We start from the raw sequence: 18,254 nt of genomic DNA, 5'->3' as shown, positions 1-18,254 counted from the left end.
TACAATAGAGTAGATCCTTTCTTACAGGTATAATTGAAATGAATAGTTTTAGTTTTACATGAAGTAGATACTAATGTGGAAAAAAGCTTTTAAGATCAGCATTTTGAGTGTTTATATGGCTGTCACGATAATGAGACTTGATTATTTTTCAGATTACCTGAAGTATGACAATGTTTCAACTATTTTTATACTGGCAAGAGACAAATATTTTATGAATTAATCCATGTGAGAAGTATTGTGAGAATGGCTTAACAAAAAATTAAGCTTTGTTTTGTTCAGAGTGCAAAAAGATTAATAGATATTCTTGTATCATCTGTCAGTGAGTTCCACATTTTAGACCTAGCTCTTGTCCTTGGATGGAGAGAGGTAATTCTAGGTAGTCTGGACCAGTTTCCAAATGCTGTCTTGCATATCAGAGCAGATCTCTAAGTCAGAGTGTGAACACTGTTTTGTGTACAAAAAGAGCACTGCATGTAAATAGCATGTTCCAAGTGATTTGTTTTGTTGAGTAGTTAAGACATTGTGCACTCAACTAGTGGAAAAAACATCCAGAGAACTGTTTCCATCTCATCTCAGGTATGAAACTGCACATGTAGAAACTCTTTTGACAGAATTCCAGTGCAGCATCACTGTCTAGAACAGTGGCTTGTACAACAGAAACTTTTCTTGTAGCCTTTTACTGAGCAGCTGTGCCATAATATATCATATTAATGTGGGGTTTTTTTGTTCCTACTTATTATCACCAGTCTGGGATAAATGCAGAAGGTTGTTTTATCTGTCTTGTGCAAGGCCAGACTGCTTCATATTGAAAGGGAGCATGACATAAAAAATAAAAATGAGGAAAAAAATAAAGGGGGAGGCCACGTTATACATTGGCAGTCAACAGTAGCAGTTTGGGAATATTGGCAGCCCTCAGCATGTAGTGATTTTACATTCCACATGCCAATGGAGTTTGGTCACCTCTGTGAGATCTTAAAGCTTTTTGTTTGCTGTATCTTCTTATTAGTCTAATGTTAGAGTAGTCCTGAAAATAACGAATTACCTTTCAAATTACATGCTGTGCTTCCTCTGCATGCTTTTTCTTGGGAGTCAAAATTGTTATTTTGCACTCTGGTAATTACATTGCACTTAGACATGGATTTATTCTACCTAATGAACAAGGTGGCCTTGTTTGTATGGCTAGAGCTGACAAAATTGAGATAATGCATGTCTCCTCTACCTATGTCTTGTTCTTAAAATAGTCGTTTGTTATGTAGTACTAGTTGGAATTAGAATCATAGAATCATGGAATGGTTTGGGTTGGAAGGGACCTTAAAGCTCATCCAGTTCCAACCCCCCTGCCATCAGCAGGGACACCTTCTGCTAGACCAGGTTGCTCAAAGCTTCTGGATTCAGAAGCTCTAGAACTTGTATGGATTTTCATATAATTGCACTTGGTACTTTTTTTTTTTTTTTTTTAAAAAAAATAACGGGAAGCCATGCAGAGAACACTTTATTAGCTGTTTTTCTGTTCTAGTGGAGTTATAATTCTTTAGTCAACTCATTAAGAAGTTACCTGAAGTCTAAATGTGTTCATGAGCTATTCAGCGTATTTGCGTCACAGTATGATGTTACAGAGTGAAAAAATCTGTGCTATATTAGGAGTATATCTTCAGTGGTGGGGGGTTAGCAGACAGGAGCTCACTTCAGCTGAAAACTCTACAACTGTGATTAGAGCAGTGCTGAACCCTAGCTAGTGTTTCCTGCTTTACAACAGTATTAGCAGGGCTTGTATCTGCTCTCACAGCAGCTTTATAGCTTCTGGTCAGCCTGGAACAGGGCAGTCTGAGGTTTAGCTGCCTGTAAAAGTCTTAGTCTCAGGAGCTTTAGATCAGGTCTTGCTTAATTGAAGTAAGTGTGATGCAATGGATAAGGACTTCATTTAGGAGGGAGAAGATGCATATTTGCCTCCAGAGTGCCCTTGCCATTCCTCATCTGATCTTTTAAGGAAGTGGTCAACAGCATTGTTCTATAGTCTGAGTCTTTTTTCCTGAGTGATTTTATTACCTTTTCTCTATTTAAAGTAGACAGTGTTTTAGTCTGGACTGATAAAGTAGGTAAGTAGTATCTTGTATGCAATTTTGGAGGTGTGAAAATGTAATAAGCATTTGTGAAGCTTTGCTAAACTGTCATTAAACACCTAACTACCTAATAACTACCTAATGTTGAATTATTATCTCTCTGTTCAGTGTGATAGAAAAATCCCTCCATTTAAAATCCATCCTTCCTCTCTGCAAAAAGTTAATGGTTGTTGGTGATCTTCTCTCATTCTGTGTCTTCTACTGAAGGCCAGGTTTTACCAATCTCCCTTTTATTGTTTTGTCTTCCAGTTATTGAATATAGCTTAGCAGATTTTTCTTTGATAAATGCTTTTATTTTGGACATAAACTTGATTAAAATCTTCTTCATGTGGAACTTAAGTAATCTTAGTTTCTCCTTAGTTAATTTGCATCAGCTCTCCTTCTGTCTTCCTTACTCAGCACGTTTGAGACAGATCAGTGTGTGATGCCCAGGCATGTCCTAGCAAGCAGTGCCTATAGAGTTTAGCTTTAATATAAGCATTAATTCATATAGCAGCTATTAAAGACAAATGAAGACTAAAGCAGTAGTTGTGTGAAGGTTTTGTTCTGAAGTGGTGACAGTGGAGCATGCTTAAGAGAAGAAAATAGGATTGCTTTTCGTTTTTTGCACTGAAGAATATGAAATTTTTTTTCTTTGACAATGAGAGTATTATTTTTATGGTGGTTTTCATTAATTGAGCCTTTCCATGTATATCGCCCAGATCTGCTGGAATTCAGCTGTGTCTTTGCTTTTTATTAGGCAGCTTCCTTAAAGATTCTTTTTAATTTGGTATTTCTGAAAAACCGCAGTGCTTTTTCAAAGTCACAATGTCAGTTTAAGTCTGTTCTACATTTAATCAAATATCTCAAATGAGAAACATCCCAACCTACGCCACTTTGTAATTGAATTTGTTTTTAATATGGTCTCCACATGCCAATAACCCCATCAAATGATTGTGATTACTGGAGTTTGATATTCATGTAGACTTTCAGCATATTTCATTTTTAAAACTATGTCTAAAGTGTAAAACGTTTGAAAGTCCAGATTCCCTCCTCCTCATGTTTAGATATTTTGCTGTGGTGCCAACTATTACTAATCCAATCGTACTTCTGGAGCTACAGACACAAGAGAAATTAATCATTTTTAAAATAGAAATTGTGCAAACATATTGCTTTTTTTGACTGTTCCTAAGCTTTATGTAAAGGACTGGTTGTGTAAACATCTTGACAGGATCTAAAGAGTTTACTTAATTTGTATCAAATTCAGCCTGCCTGTGCACTAGCCTTAATAGAGAAGTTGAGCCCTTAGACCTTGTTTATCACAGGATGGCAGGTTTTGAATGAAGGCTTCTGAGACCTGGTGCTTTTTCCTACCTAAGCTAGTTATCAAAATACTGAGACTTACTTATTTACCTTTAAAAAGGACTTCTGAAACTAATTTAATTTGCTGTACTATCTACAGATTTGCTGTAGTATCTCTTCAGTTACTTGAAGTTTTTCCAAAAATGTCGTGTTCATCCTTCATGATTTCATATGCATGACAACATACTTTTTAAATGTATGTGTGGTGTGATGCTCAGCTGTGCTCGTTCTGATTACACCACTTTGACTTCTTGTTTTTCCTACAAATTCACTAAAGAAAATTCAGGCTTCCTTGGTTTTTAATTACTCTTTTTTTATGTGCTGAAAATAAACATGTAACATCCTATTGCAGACTTCGGACATGAACCAGTGCCGAGTAGAATGTTTAACAGGTGTTCATAAAAAGGGATTTCTGTGAGATAAGAACATCTGTTGAAATGGACATTCATCTGACCTAAAGGATTCTCTGGGGAGTCAGCACTGTCAACATATTTTATAATTTTTAAAACATGTTTTAAATGCACTAGGGTGTGTTTTGTATCTTTACACATAATGCAAATTACCTCGCAGGTTTTTTGAAGAACACTGTTTCTTCTGTTGGAAATGGTGGGGAGAGAAAATACATTTTACCACCTTCTTCCCAGAGTGTATAATTTTGGAAAGATTTTAACCACATAAAAATATTCCTTCCATGTATTTTTCTCTTTTGATTACACTAAATGATGGTCACAAGATCCTTCTTAAAGCCACTAATACCTTAAATCATTTCATTATTCTGCTGCATTAAGAAATAAAAGGCCGTGGGCCTGTAGAAAAACACAATGTAATTTAAATAAAAGATTTTAGTAATTTTAACAACATAAATTTCAAGTCTTGTTTTTAATAAGGTCAAAATCCAAAATGCTGATTGTTGGTACACATATCTAGTCTGTTTAGTTGTTCCTGTACCATGTAAGTTTCTTATTGATTAAAACAGATGTTTTAGTTACTGGGATGACAAGGTACTTGTCTGGGAACTCAATGTACAGTGTTCTCAGTAGACAGCTATATTATGTGAATCTCTCTTTGTCTTTCAGTTGTAGTTTTTTGAACTAACCACCCTGTAATTTTGTCACATTATAAAAAAAAATGAATTTTCTTGAATTTTGAAAAAACTTCGTGAATTCTTGCTGCTAGTGTTACTTTTAATGAAATGCATGGTAGCATAAGCGGAATTTGGTTAAATGACAGCTAAATCAGACCTACACAAGAACTACTATTATTATTGACATAATTTTATTTCCTTAATGGTTAGCATTTTATAGACAGCACCATCAGAATTTGAAAGAAGACCGTCCCGTAATATCCCATATATATATATATATATATATCCCAATATATTTTTACAAAATATGGATTTAGCTGTATAGAGCTTTAATTACTTGCTCTAAGAAAGACTAGTAAGAAGCAGAACTGTAAACAGAGCTAATGAATTTCTTCAAGATGGTCCTGTTTCCCGTATTCTGCAATTGAAATAGATTTTAACATGTAATTCTAAAAAGTCTTTAACTTTTCCTTAACTGGGTGAAGGAACAAATTAATAAGGTAAGTGTAATCGCCTGTTCACATTTAGTTAAAATGAATGAAATGATGCGTATTACTGTTGGCTGAAAATTTTATCCAATACTTAGGTATTTTAATGATTAAATCTTACTTTTACAATCATGCTATTTAATGTAATAAAGTTCTAGCTGTTCTGAGTAGGTGAGAAATAAAGACTTATGGAAGATTGTGTTAATCATGTTTCCTGTGAGAAATGGGTGATCTGACGAGATAATGCTGAGTCACAGCTGTGCAATTAAAAATTATGCTACAAGCACTATTTCATAAGTCTAACTTGAAAAGAAATCCTGGACTGTCTCAATTAATTGATCTTTTTGTGGTAGATTTCTACTTGACACTTCCAATAAAATGTACTAGGGATGCTGCTGATCCATAGTCATTACAGCTAGTTAGAGGTACTGCACCAATACCTAAAGCTTTGCTGATGTTTTAAACAAATATACATAAAAAATATATGTATTTATAAAGGAGGGGGTGTATCAAGGAAGAAAATGAAAACTTTTATAGATTTTTTTACAACCAAATAATATTTAAAATAAATGAAAACCAAGGAAAACAATACAGAGGGAAGACAGAGAGAAAGATTTTTCACTCTCCTGTCAATTTTTCTTTGGAATTTCAGGATATGTTTGCAGTGTCACATCAATTGAGTGGGTGCGAGTGGAAATTAATACAAAAATAGTAGGAGTAAGATTTGGAGACAGCACAGGTGACATTTACCTTTCCTTTATATGTCAAGATGTAAGCATGATTAACAAAAACTATTCCTAACCATTCAGGATAAAGTAAAGGTTTCCTATTAGCTTCTTTAGTTTGGAAAATTTCCCTCTGTGGAGACTCATAAACAGGCATATTGGGGATTGGGTGGGGGGAAGGTGTCACACACTAGAGATAGTCCTTCCTGTATTGCTTGTTATTTTAGTAGTCTTCTCATAGAACATTATATGGGGGCAGATCATAGAACCATAGAATGGTTTGGGTTGGAAGGGACCTTAAAGCTCATCCAGTTCCAACCCCCCTGCCAGCAGCAGGGACACCTTCCACTAGACCAGGTTGCTCAAAGCCTCATCCAATCTGGCCTTCAACACTTCCAGGGAGGAGCAGCCACAGCTTCTCTGGCCAACCTGTTCCAGTGTCTGACCACCCTCACAGTGAAGAACTTCTTCCTAATATCTCATCTAAACCTCCCCTCTTTCAGTTTAAACCCATTTCCCCTTGTTTTGTCATTAACTGCCCTTATGAAAAGTCCTTTCCCATATGCCATGATTCTTCTAATTAAAGCTTCACTAAGTAGTTAATTACATTTTCTTCTAGGAGTTTTACATCATTCAGTCATGTTTCTAACATGAAACTGAACACTGCACACATTTTCTTAGTGTGTAGAGAGTTTTGTACTTTATATAGCTTTTGAAAGTTGCATTTCATTTAATACTGTAAGTTGAGGAAAGTGATTTATTTTGTACAGGAAAGCTGTGGATTTTTCCTTCCTAAAAAGACATGTTTTTCCAGTAGCTGCTTCAATATCATTATTGATTGGTTAATTAAAAAAAAAACTTCATAAAACAAGGAATAAAGTTCCTTAAAAGAAGACACAGTATATGAAGAAATCATACATATGTATATAGTAGGCACTAGGTACTATGTGCCTAGTACTTTATAGAGAGTTTATGCTTTTGCCTGTCTTTGTTCATTTCCCCTTTTTATAAAATTAGGATGGAGAATATTGGGATAAAATTGGAGACCAATTAATTTTTCATCCTCATTTCCTCTGTAGTACAACAGGAGGGTTCTGGCCCATAGGCTGTCTCCTGAATAAAAAAGATTATTTGTGCTTGAGGAAGTTGTTGGGGTTTTTTTTGTTTTGTTTTGTTTTTTAAAAGCACCACATCTGCAGAAAGTGTGTTTTAATTGCTGTCAACTCATTTAATCTTCACTTCCTCTCATCCACTTCCTTTTCCATATATATATATATATGTGCAAGATAAAAAAATAAAAACCTAAAATGACTAAAATAAGAAACATCTCCATCTGAATACTACAGTTAAAGACAAACTCTAGTGAAAAATTGGAACAAGTTATGGTATGTAAGTGGATGGCTGATGTTGCTGCTGGGTATAGAATCCTGGTTTTTGTACATAACTTTGTAGTTCACAGAACAGTGACTGTATATGCCCATAGTACAATTTTGTAATGTCTCTAATAACCCTGCCTGGTTCCTCTGAGTGTGATCATAAGTCTGAACTTTGTATTGATCAACAAGTAGTCGAATGTGCTCATTAGGTTTGTATTTCATACATTGTGACTAACCCAATGTACTGTGACCAATTTAGAGCATCTGTTTCATGGAGAACCCTGTTATTCCAGTATTATATTATTATTTGTACTGATTTATTTGTATCATGGTTCTATGGTATTAGTTTTATAGTGCTCTAACTCCTGGAAATGTTTTAAATGTAGTGACATAACATACATATCCATGACCTTGATTCTGATAATCTTACTTAGATACGATTTGTTATCTCCACTTCTGATCATGTGAAGCGGCAGCGTTATTAGAGAAGAGAGCTTCAGGTGCCTAAATGTAGACATTCAATGCTATTTTGACACCTCAGACTGTCTGAGACCATCAAGACAGGGCTGGCAGATACAAGAGGCCTGGTCCTTCTGTGAAGTGGGAGCTGGAGGCCAGGCAGGACCATAGACCCATAAGCTACATGCTTATATTTGGCCACTTCTTCCCACATAGCTCCTTCTAAGCCATTTATGTTTTTTAAAGTTACTTGTATGGCTTTTCAGCATTTGTATTTGTTGGTAGTTAAGATGAAACCAGACCACTGTTTTATGCTCTTAATGTTCTACCCATCACTCTCTCTGGCCGCCTTGAATTATAAATTGGTTTGTATTTCTTTCCCAAGAGGCCTAGGCTGGTTGCAGTTAAGTAAATAGCTAAATAAGCTGTAAGTTCCATTTAATACATAAAGTAATTGTCTGTTAGAAAGTGAATTACCTCATCTGATGATGTAGCAGAATCACTGAATCGTAGCAGAAACGATTGTCATGATTTTCTTTCCTGATAAGATTTTTGCTCTTCCATGAACTGCCATAGTCCTTTCCTATGAACCAAAAAAATGTTGTGTTTACAGTTCATGTTGCTGCTTCCTATGCAAGTCATATTAACACTGCATTGCAGCAAGTTTCCATTTAGAACATGAAGTGTATTGCATTTGCTGTATGTATTCCATAGTTTAATCTAGATACAGGTATGTACCAGTATACAGTTAGCATTTGTAATGTAAAAATAAGCTTGCCTAATTAGATCAAAAAGTTGAAACTTGGATGAACTCAATTTTTGCATAGAAATGGATACCCAAAATATTGAAAAGAATGTTTCTGATATGGAGACTTTCTTGTCTTCTGGAAGCCTGAATGGGTGTAAAATAGACCAGAAAGATTTTTGTCAAAGTATTTTAAAACTTCTGAAAGAAGCAACAGTGAAAAACCTTTCACTTTAATTTAAAAGCTATAAGGAAATACTCAGTGAAGTGAATACAGAAGCTCTGTGAGACATGGAGGAAATGGGAAAATGTGTGCAGTTGCTCCTGGTGCTGCAGCTTACACAGGGGAACTAGAGGAACCATTTGTACTCTAAATAATCCTGATTTTGATTGGGTGAAGGAAGCTGGTTAAATGAGCTGTGCTTTACAGAACCTGCATCAAAAGCTCAGGTTGAGTTACTCCCTGTTGGTGATGCTTCTCTTGCAACCATATGAGTTAAGAATCCCAGTCATGAGTTAGAGTCCTACTGGGAGAGGAACAGTACAAGTAGAGGGAAGAAAGATATGGAATTGTTTTGGCTGAGGATCTAGAAATAAATTTGATTGCATAGTGACAATTTTAAGACTTGTCTGTAAAACGTATCTTTTCAGATGATGTTAAAAGCAGCCTCAGTGGTATTGGTTCTGAAAATGAAAAGAAAGCAGGAAGTCTGTGTGCTGTGCAAAACATTGCACTGTTGTGTCAGGGTAGAGGGAAGTGTGAACATTTCACTTCTTACAAAATGCTAACTTTGTTATGCATTTGTTGTTATTTTCCTGCTGTGTTGCAAGATCAAAATGCAGCTGTTCTTAATAACATTCATTTACATTGTCAAGTGTATTTTGCTGTGATATCATTATAATTAAAGAATGTGGTTAAACGCTGTTTTACAATACCATCTTCTGCAGCAGGGAGATCCTTGCTTTTATGTAACTTGCCGATGGGTTTGGTACATCCATGGAAATCTTACGAAAGGCCAGTAAGAACACCAGCTATAGGTTTTTTGTTCCCTTGCTTTTAAAGAAAGGAATTGTCAGGTTGTTGTTGTGGGTTTGGTTTTTTGGATGAAGAGGAGGAGTAAAGATGGCAATTCAATTTTCTTGTGAGCAAATAGATTTTAGGAATATTTAGAAAGCCTCTGGAAATGAATGCTTTTGTTGTGTGTCCATAGCACGTTTAGGTAACTTTAAGAAAAAGCAAACTTAAAGCCACTACTATGGAGGACATTTTAGGCAAGTTTTAAGTATATGAATCCCTCTTTTCCTTTCTCTCTTCTTTTAATTCTAAATATGAAACAAGCATAGGATTGCTAAGTATGTATTATATTTTATTGTCTCATTAATGATCTCATTCAATGTGTAAGGAAGAAGAAATTAGAGTGAAATCTTAACCTCACCTTCATATTAGATTAATTGGATCCATTTAATTCATCAATAAAGCCTGCCTGCTAAAGCTCAAACTAGAAAAGAGTAGGAAAAGTCAAAGCTATAGGGGAGAGGGTGTTACATACTAAATATCATTTAGAGAAATTAGGACCTTAGTAAGCATGTGGCGTCTCAGAAAATTTTATTTTTCTAAATTACCTTTTGTACTGTCTTCATTTTTTCCACCAAGCAGCTTTTTTTTCTCACGTTAATTCTCACCATTGGTTTTACTGTTCTTCCTTTTCAGTGTTCGTTGGTATTAGAGTAGGTCATCATAACACTTGCTTTGAGCTTTGTTACTGATTCCAGAATGGAGGTTTTCAGATGGTTATTTTGAAAATTCAAAGACCAAGAGTTGTCAGCTGTGTCCTGTTTAGTCATGGAAGCAATATCCATCGCTCTGGAGATAGCTTGTTCTTCAAAACCTTTGCCATTCATTCTAGTAAAACTACATTTAGAGTCAGTGCCAAACCTGAAGGTGTTTAGTGTGCTGCTAAAGGGACTTTGAGTCACAACAATAGGAGGATTGCCCTAATGATTATTCTAAGTTTGCATTGAACTAGGTAAAAAATGTAATTTGATTCTTGAAACACTGAGTTACTCTAACATCTGACTCTTGAAAGTCAGAGGCTAATCCTATTACTTTCTGCTGTATTTCTTTTTATGTTTTTCTAGATTAATATCTTATTCTGGTTTTACTGTTGCTCTAAACATTTGGTTGAGCTTTGCTGTAGGAAGCAAAATTGCTGTGTACAAAATTTTTTTAAAGCCTAGTTTTTTGTTTGGTTAGTGTGTTTGTGTATGAGGCTCTAGATTGTTACCCATTGTTTTTTTCTGTTCTGGATTTACATCACTGCAATAACAATAATTCCTGAATAACTTTATTTGATGAGTATTTTTTTCCTAATTATGGTGTTTTCAGTTCCGCAAGGCTCACAGTATTTTAAGGCCTACATACAGTAAGTGCAGAATTGTTGTTACGAGCCAAAATTCAGAGAATAGGAGCTTGCAATAGAATTATCTATATGGCTGTATGGAAAGAGGAGGAAATTTTGGCTAAGAATCTAAGTCAGACTCTAGAAATGACAAAAAGTGATGTAGGATACAGAAAAGAGCTGTCAGGATCCAATTTAATGACAGTTATTTTGTCTGCCTTCAGCTCTGGGGATTGATCAAACTCATTCAGTTTTCTGGAAGCATAAAGAGTTGATGTTTGAACCAATTGTTCTTTAGACTGTAGGGACTTTAGTCCTTTTGCTGAGCACCTGGATTCAACTTCTTTTTTAGATTGGTTAAACTATCAACAGCATTTATGAAAATGGGCAGACTGGTCAGAAATTAATATAAAAATATGAAACTGTCCTCTGCTTCTCATTTAAATTTCAGGTTGCATGGAAAGAGATGACTGCAATTACTACTTGGCTCCAATTGATAACCAGGTTTTCAGAAAAACAAATTTGAGATTCTCCTCTTCATCGCTTGCCTTGTGAAAGCTGTTTGTGATTCTGTGTTTGTTCAGCTTAGGCTGTGATTGTTTGAATAAAGAAACTGAGTTTCCATATTGTATTGTTATAGAATATCTTTGAGAAAAAAGTGCTTTGTAAATTTTCGCATTCTGACTTTCATGCATAGTTTTGTAAAGGGTCTTTGTGAGTTATAAAATCCTAGAATATGCAAGAGAGGATAGTCTGTCTTAGTTAAAGAATACTGGCAAAGAGTTCTGTAAATAATTCTGTTCTTAAATAAAAATCTTCCCCACAGAACAGAATATATGTACATCTGACATAACTTCTGTGAAATTTTATATCTGTGGAGTGTTCCCTTTAAAAATGTGTCTGTGAAGTCTTCTAAATGGTATTCAATTTAAAATAATTTGGGGTTAACCTTCTGAAAATGTCTTAATATTTCTTAGCTGTAATTCAGGAGAAAATCAGGATAAGGACTGAAGTTGTCCATAGTAATTAGTAGTTGTCATTGAGGAAAAATGTCATAGTTCAGAGATATTCTGTTTTATTCTTGTGGGATAAGTAAATAATGATTTTTTTTTCCATGTTTGTAGTTTTGATTGTATGTAATCATACTCTAAATTGTGGTGTTTCATTGCCAGCAGTCCCTCAGCAAGATTTCTTTGCGGTGTTTTTGTTTCCACATCAAAAGTATTCATAACTGCACGTGAAGCATTCTAGCCTGACTGCTTACATCTGTGTGGGGTTTAAAGCTCTAAATAGAGATACCCGAAAGATTTAAACTTGTTGTGCTCAGTGTATACGCTTACAGTCCTTGTGAATGCTTAGGCTGGAAAATAAACCAAGGTTTCTACACTGTTCTTGAACAGAACTTGATTATCTGAAATTACTGTTCAGAAATTTGGTGTTAATTCTCAGTGGATGAATTCATCCTCAACAGGAAGTACCCATCAAACCTGGAAGAGAAATAGACAGTTATGGTATGACTGGAGTGCCATAGTCGGTATAAAACAATATCATCTTACTTTGCATATGTAATTAAGTCCTGTTAAACCTGTTAAGGTTTGGGATGGACTGCAGACCATTGGGAGCAGCAAACAGCAGAGTTCTGTATAGCCACACGCCCAGGCTTCTCCTTGGCTTCTTCCTCGTCTAACCAGAGATTTGTAGAGCAAACACTTTAGTGTTTGTATGAAATTGCATTCATATCTGTCTGTGCAGTTACAGATAATATGAAATCCCTCTGATATTCTGGCTTTGATGCATATTGGAAGCTATTTATTATGCCAATAGGTGTTCAGAATATTATAGTTCATATTTAACCTGTACAGCTACAGAACATTATTAGGGAAGAAAATGTTGCTTGAATGAGTATGTAGTATTTCAGTGAACAAATCGAAATGGGGTGTCTACATTGTTCTACCATGAATGAGACAAATCAGAATACAGGTTTGGTTTTTTTTTCCCCCTTATTTTGGATGAGTTATAAGTAACATGCAGTATTACAGGTGATAGCACTGTTGGTATGATTGTCTGTTGTTACCCAAGTTCTATTTTCATTTGCCAAACTTCAGCTCTTTTCTTTGAAATTTTGCATTCTAGTTGTCTGCCTTTGGATGACTATCCTTTGAAAATTTCAAGCGGAATGGTTCAAAATATTCCCGAGACTGAAGCTATTGGAAAGGCACTTCTTAGTGTTAGTTTTCTAGAGACCTTTGAAAGTCTGTAACAATTTAACATTTGAGCAGAGCAGCTGTGACATATTATCCTATATTATATTATGTTAGACTGTATTATATTATGAACATGGAAGGGGACTAATAAGGACTGTATAGATAATCTTAATTCTTGGAGTTCCCTTGTTTTGAATGCTTATTTTATAATCTTGTTACATGTGGGTATGTGATTTATCTCATTTTGCTTTAGATTATTGGTTGCCAAGTCAAAAGAGAGCCACTGGAGTCTACTGAGCGGTATACTCGTTGGATCAATAATCTGACTGAAGAACAACTTCTTACACAGGTATTCATGTTTCTGCTGTGACTGAAATTATGGCAGAAAAATAGAGCAAGAGTTTTATTTAATTTTTTTTTCAGCCATTAGCAGTCCTTAATAACTTATGAAGGTTATCAGATTCTTATATTTGAAGGCTAGTCTTTTCAGTAAGAGACAGAGTTATGGTGCCTGTGGTCATGATGACTTCATACAAGTGAGAATGAAGTTTTCAACTTGAGGTTCGGAGTGGGCCTTACATTTCTCACTGCTGTTGGTGGTTAAATGCATATACTTTTGTTCTAATAATTAATTTAGGGTTTTCTTTGTAAAAGGTGTAATTAAATACAGAAGGAAAAAAAGTTCTTTCTTGAGAATTATTTCCGTTTCCCCCTTCCCAAGGCTAGGTACTGACTGCTTCTGTATCTGTTTAAGCTTTGCTAGAGATTATTTTAAAATAGCTCTTCAGGCATTAAACATTGGGCTCATTATACATGTTTGTAAGTAAGATGCATCTTGTGCAACTGAAGATGACAGTTTTGGCATAAAGAAAGGTTGTTTTGTTAGGCTTGCAGCCAATGCTGAACTAAAAGAGACTTTGGCAAAAACAAGTTAAACTGTGGAAGAAATCAATCCAGTTTGTGGAGGAATGTGTGTTTTGAGTATTATAAGAAATCTAATGGATGGTTAGCAGAAAACATTCCAGCAGGCATTAAGATGCAAGTATTTGGAGTTGGGTTTTGTGATGCTGTGGTAGGAAGACATTTGCTTTTGATTTTTCCTGGATTTAAGTGGCTGAAAAGATTAACTTACCCTTGTTTGTTAGACTTTATTGTAAACCGTGTTGTGTTCCCCATTACCGTAGCCCCCAAAGACATACTTAACAGGCTCTGGTATGGTTGTTGTAACACAAGAAGTAATCTATAAACCTTGTTTTAAAATCAGCAGTGGTATTACAGTTCCCTATAATTCACCAAGTGAAAGTAGTTCCAGAAAAAATTTACCCGTGGAATATATGGATTTGTCTTTGAGTATGGCATTAGAAAAAAAATATAGATTTTAAACAGTGAACATATCTGACAGCAACATCCTATCACTGTGTTGTTGAAAAAAAGAGAAAGAAAAACTTGAGGATGGAAAAACTTGTCCTACACAATCTAAAGTGTTTCATCTAAATTGCCACTGGGTGGGGTCTTTAATGAATTAAGCTGGAAATTAAAAGAAATATCCCAATTCTGAGATTATTTAAGGGGGGAATATGCAAAAAGAAAACCAGTTTTAAGATGGGGATGTATGTCTTCTGGAAGAGTTTATTTAATACATTGTTTCTGATAGTAGGATGCAAATACAGTGACCTGGGAACTCTCTTGCAGTCTTGCAAATATCCCTTAAAGCCTTAAGTGATAAGGATAAAAATAATGGATTGCAGCATGTGCAATCCATTATTTTTACAGATGATTTAGATTCACACATTTTACAAATAGATGAGGAATTTGGGAAACTATATTGAGTTTGAAACTACAAGGCTGCATAGCAGACCTTGTGCTACTTGTCCATGAGTTTATTAACTAGGTGACATTTATACAATCACACTATTTATGCATTCCTAATTAATTTTTTTAACTTGTTACCTGTTCTCTACCTAATTTAACACAGATATAAAAGTTGTTCAAGGTCACTAGATTTCTGAAAATTCTGTGGAAGTATGAGGCTGGGATAGGCTGTGCTGTACCAGCTGCAACTCGTATGTGGTTGAGCACCACAGAAACCACTTGGACAGAGATTTTAGGTGCCCAATCATGAGACAAGCTTCAGCTGTGACACAGATCTGTAGGAAATGTGGCTTTTCTAACTCCAGTGCTGAAAGAACTGCTTGGTTTCCAGAGCAGTGCAGGTCAGCATATAGCACCTCTCCTGCCTCAGTATCCATTCTTCTGATCAGAAATTCAGGTAGGGAACCAATTATTTTGCTTCTCCTTCACTTAAAAAAGTATGGGGAGGAGGAGGAATTGGAAGTAAAAACCATCTCAGCTGTTCTCTAATAATCAGAATATGAATCAATTATGTAAGGTTAGGCCTGATTTGTCCCACTCCCCTGCTCCTGATACAGTGAACATTTTATTTTGGGTGTGCTTTTTAAAACTCTTTTCAGTAAATAAGCCCCAAGAAGACTATAATGAGGGGCCTTTGCTTAATGGATTTGTAGAATCTCTGGGAGAAGCAGTCCTTCAGGGAATTCTGGAAAATTGGCTTTAATTTACAGCACATTGTCTCCAGCAGTTTCCTGTAGTGAAAGAATGTTCAGCTTTTTTTAGCTGTCTCTGTGCTCAGTGCCCAGCTTTTTTTCTAGTTACTTCTGTTGCATTTCGGTATCATGCACATGCAAACTATTTGTGCAGTAAATTAGGAAACCAAGCAACCCATTAAAAAAAAACATAGCCAATTGTCAAGATCGTGTAATCCACTATCATAATATTAATGTTATTAATCAAATAATATCCTATAGCATTTGATTGCTTTACTAGACAATGACTGAAGTCCAGTTTGAAAGAGGTGGGTGGTAGCAAATGTTTTGTTAGGTGGCTGGATGGCTTCATATGTCTCAGTGCTGGCTGCTGGTTTTATATCACTTGAGTCAATACCAGATTTTTGGATCAAAAGTCCATCCCCTGTCCTCATGCTGAGAAGATCATTCAATACAAAATGCTTCTAGCATTTTAACTTCTCTTTTCCCTTAGCCATGGCCTCTTGATGCTTACTCACCCATTAAATGTTTCTCTAAACAATTATACTGTAACATTCCACAGATACTTTATGGTATGCATGAAATTTCAGAATATATACTGCAGAGAGTGCAGGGAGAGTAAGAGAGTACAAAGAGAGCATAATAATGAGAAAACGACTTTTTAAACTATTACTATTTGCTTATTTAAGGTGATCTTCTGTATAAATAGTGAGTGACTGAAACAGGCTTTTATTGGTATATTAAAAGCCTTAAAATACATGTATATATGTTCTGGTTGACTTGCTATCTTTCTGGCCAATAGTTTAAAAAAAAAAAAAAGAAGATAATTTTAACTGTTCAGTGAGTACAGAGCACAGAGACAAGTACAGGAAGAAAATGAGCAAACAGATTAAGAGAACTGACTGTTTTGATGTTGGAGTAAGTGGAAAAAATGTAGATTAAAACTAATCCTACAGGATATCCGATTCTGAGTTGTGTTTGAAATGTGATTGAAGTTTAATCATGTAGCTCTTCTTGTACACTGGACACTTTACTGTGCTGTATAAGTAAAAATGTCTGAATGGTTGAATTAATTGCGCAAATATTTATACAAGTAGTTTTTAAGGATTGTTGCTGACTGTAAGTAACACAGCTGAGTTCATATCCATGGCTGTTAAATCACTATGTTAGGTTAATTTAGTCTTACAGCCTGTGAAGTATTAATTTCAGCCTGAAGCATAATTCCATCTGACCTACCATTTTTCCTCCCCAAAGACGAGAGACTTCTCTGCTTTCATACGGTTGTTCACTTGGAAAGCAGACAGCAGGCTTAGAGTGATATGTGAGGAGACTCTTGCAAAAAGAAGTGGGCTTTATGGTTAATAAGACTGGACCATCCTAATTCAGAAGAATAATGATCTGAGCAAAACATGATGATTCTGTGTGTCTGTTGTCCACTGTAACGTGTCTGTGTTGCTTTCTGATATATACTGTACTTTGCAGATTACCTCCGAGCTCTTTGTGTTGGATAAATCTAGAAGTTTTCACAGGTGATTTTAGTTCTTGCCAATAATCTGCTTGGAATACCTGATAGAAGAACAGTAATTAAAACGTTAGAGTTTCGTAGCACTTCTCTGTGCTGTTACAGGTGCCTGTTAAATTTAGCTGATAGGCTGAAAAGCTGTGCTTCCCAACTTACTAAATCTTCCTATATTAGAATTTAATTAATATTTGATAAAAGTTCATGCTACAAATCAGCATTTACTATGGATGTTCAGTTTGGAAATAGATCCAGCATTTTTTGTCGAGCATGTAGCTTGTTCTGAAGGCGAGAAGGACCTGGTAGCGTAGCTGGACCTTTTCCATAAATTCAATACACTCGATATTGCATTGTCGTCATGTATCTTAATGGGCAGCTTCTTACTGCTAGAAAGCTGGTAGGAGTAGATTGCAGGTATGATGAATTTTCCAGGTGGGCCACAGCTGGAATATCTCTGGCTTAGAGCATCTGTTTTGTCTGCTTGCAGGCCAGAAAATTCCAGCTTTATAAGTGCTAAGGCTGGTTGTCAGTGTGTCAGATCTGCAATAATAATTGAGGTGGCAATCTGAAAATGGATATATGCAAAGCCTGTTGTCTGGCTGTATTAGTAAAGGCAAAAACTGGACAGAGGATAAGACTTGTTTAGTTAAGAATGAATAAAACATGAAAAGGCTGATTAATATCCCCCCTACCCGCTCTGTAGCTTTGCCACTATTAATGACTCGCTTGTATTTGTTGTCTTTCAGTAAAAAGATACTCAACACTTCCCTGGGCATTTTTGTCACTGTTTTCTCTTCCTTCACCCATGTTCTCTAAAAATGTGTCATTAATAGTGAAGTCCTTAGGGAACCAAAGTGACCAACTGCTTAATTACAGGAGATTCTACTAGTTTGTTTTGGATTAAGCATATACCTTAAAAAATAAAAAAACAATTGGCTGCTTCCTTTTGTGGTTGATCCTTTTTCTCCTTTGGAGGAGAATGAAACAAAGTTTCACAAGCCAGGCAATGTTTATATTTACATTTGAAAATGCATGTCAAAGGAGTTCACGGAGTTTTAGAAAGTTTAATGAGAAGTGGCGTACCCACATCTGTGTACTCTGAGCACAATTAGAACTTCCTAGTGAGGCTTTATGTAAAGGCAGCTCAGGGTCAGATATTTTTGAACTTAGAAACAGGTTTGTAGGAGTTCAGAAATGTATAGAGATTTTGCTTTGTGTGTTAGCAATTTT

General features: G+C 35.6%; 1 protein-coding gene across 1 annotated transcript in view; it reads left to right on the top strand.

Moving 5' to 3' along the window:
* LOC104524642 (UDP-GlcNAc:betaGal beta-1,3-N-acetylglucosaminyltransferase-like protein 1) overlaps positions 1–13,290 on the top strand; it is a gene marked incomplete at its 3' end in the record, with an annotated part of 34,110 nt that extends 20,820 nt beyond the window's left edge. The window contains exon 5 of the mRNA XM_010167585.1: positions 13,195–13,290. Coding sequence (XP_010165887.1) covers positions 13,195–13,290 — 96 coding nt within the window. The remainder of the gene's footprint in view (positions 1–13,194) is intronic.
* Between the last annotated feature and the right edge of the window lie 4,964 nt (positions 13,291–18,254).

This window comes from Antrostomus carolinensis, unplaced genomic scaffold (genome assembly GCF_000700745.2).
Source record: "Antrostomus carolinensis isolate BGI_N321 unplaced genomic scaffold, ASM70074v2 scaffold10855, whole genome shotgun sequence".
Taxonomy (NCBI): domain Eukaryota; kingdom Metazoa; phylum Chordata; class Aves; order Caprimulgiformes; family Caprimulgidae; genus Antrostomus; species Antrostomus carolinensis.
The sequence above is the reverse complement of the archived record's forward strand: the minus strand, read 5'-3'. Positions and strand labels throughout refer to the sequence as shown.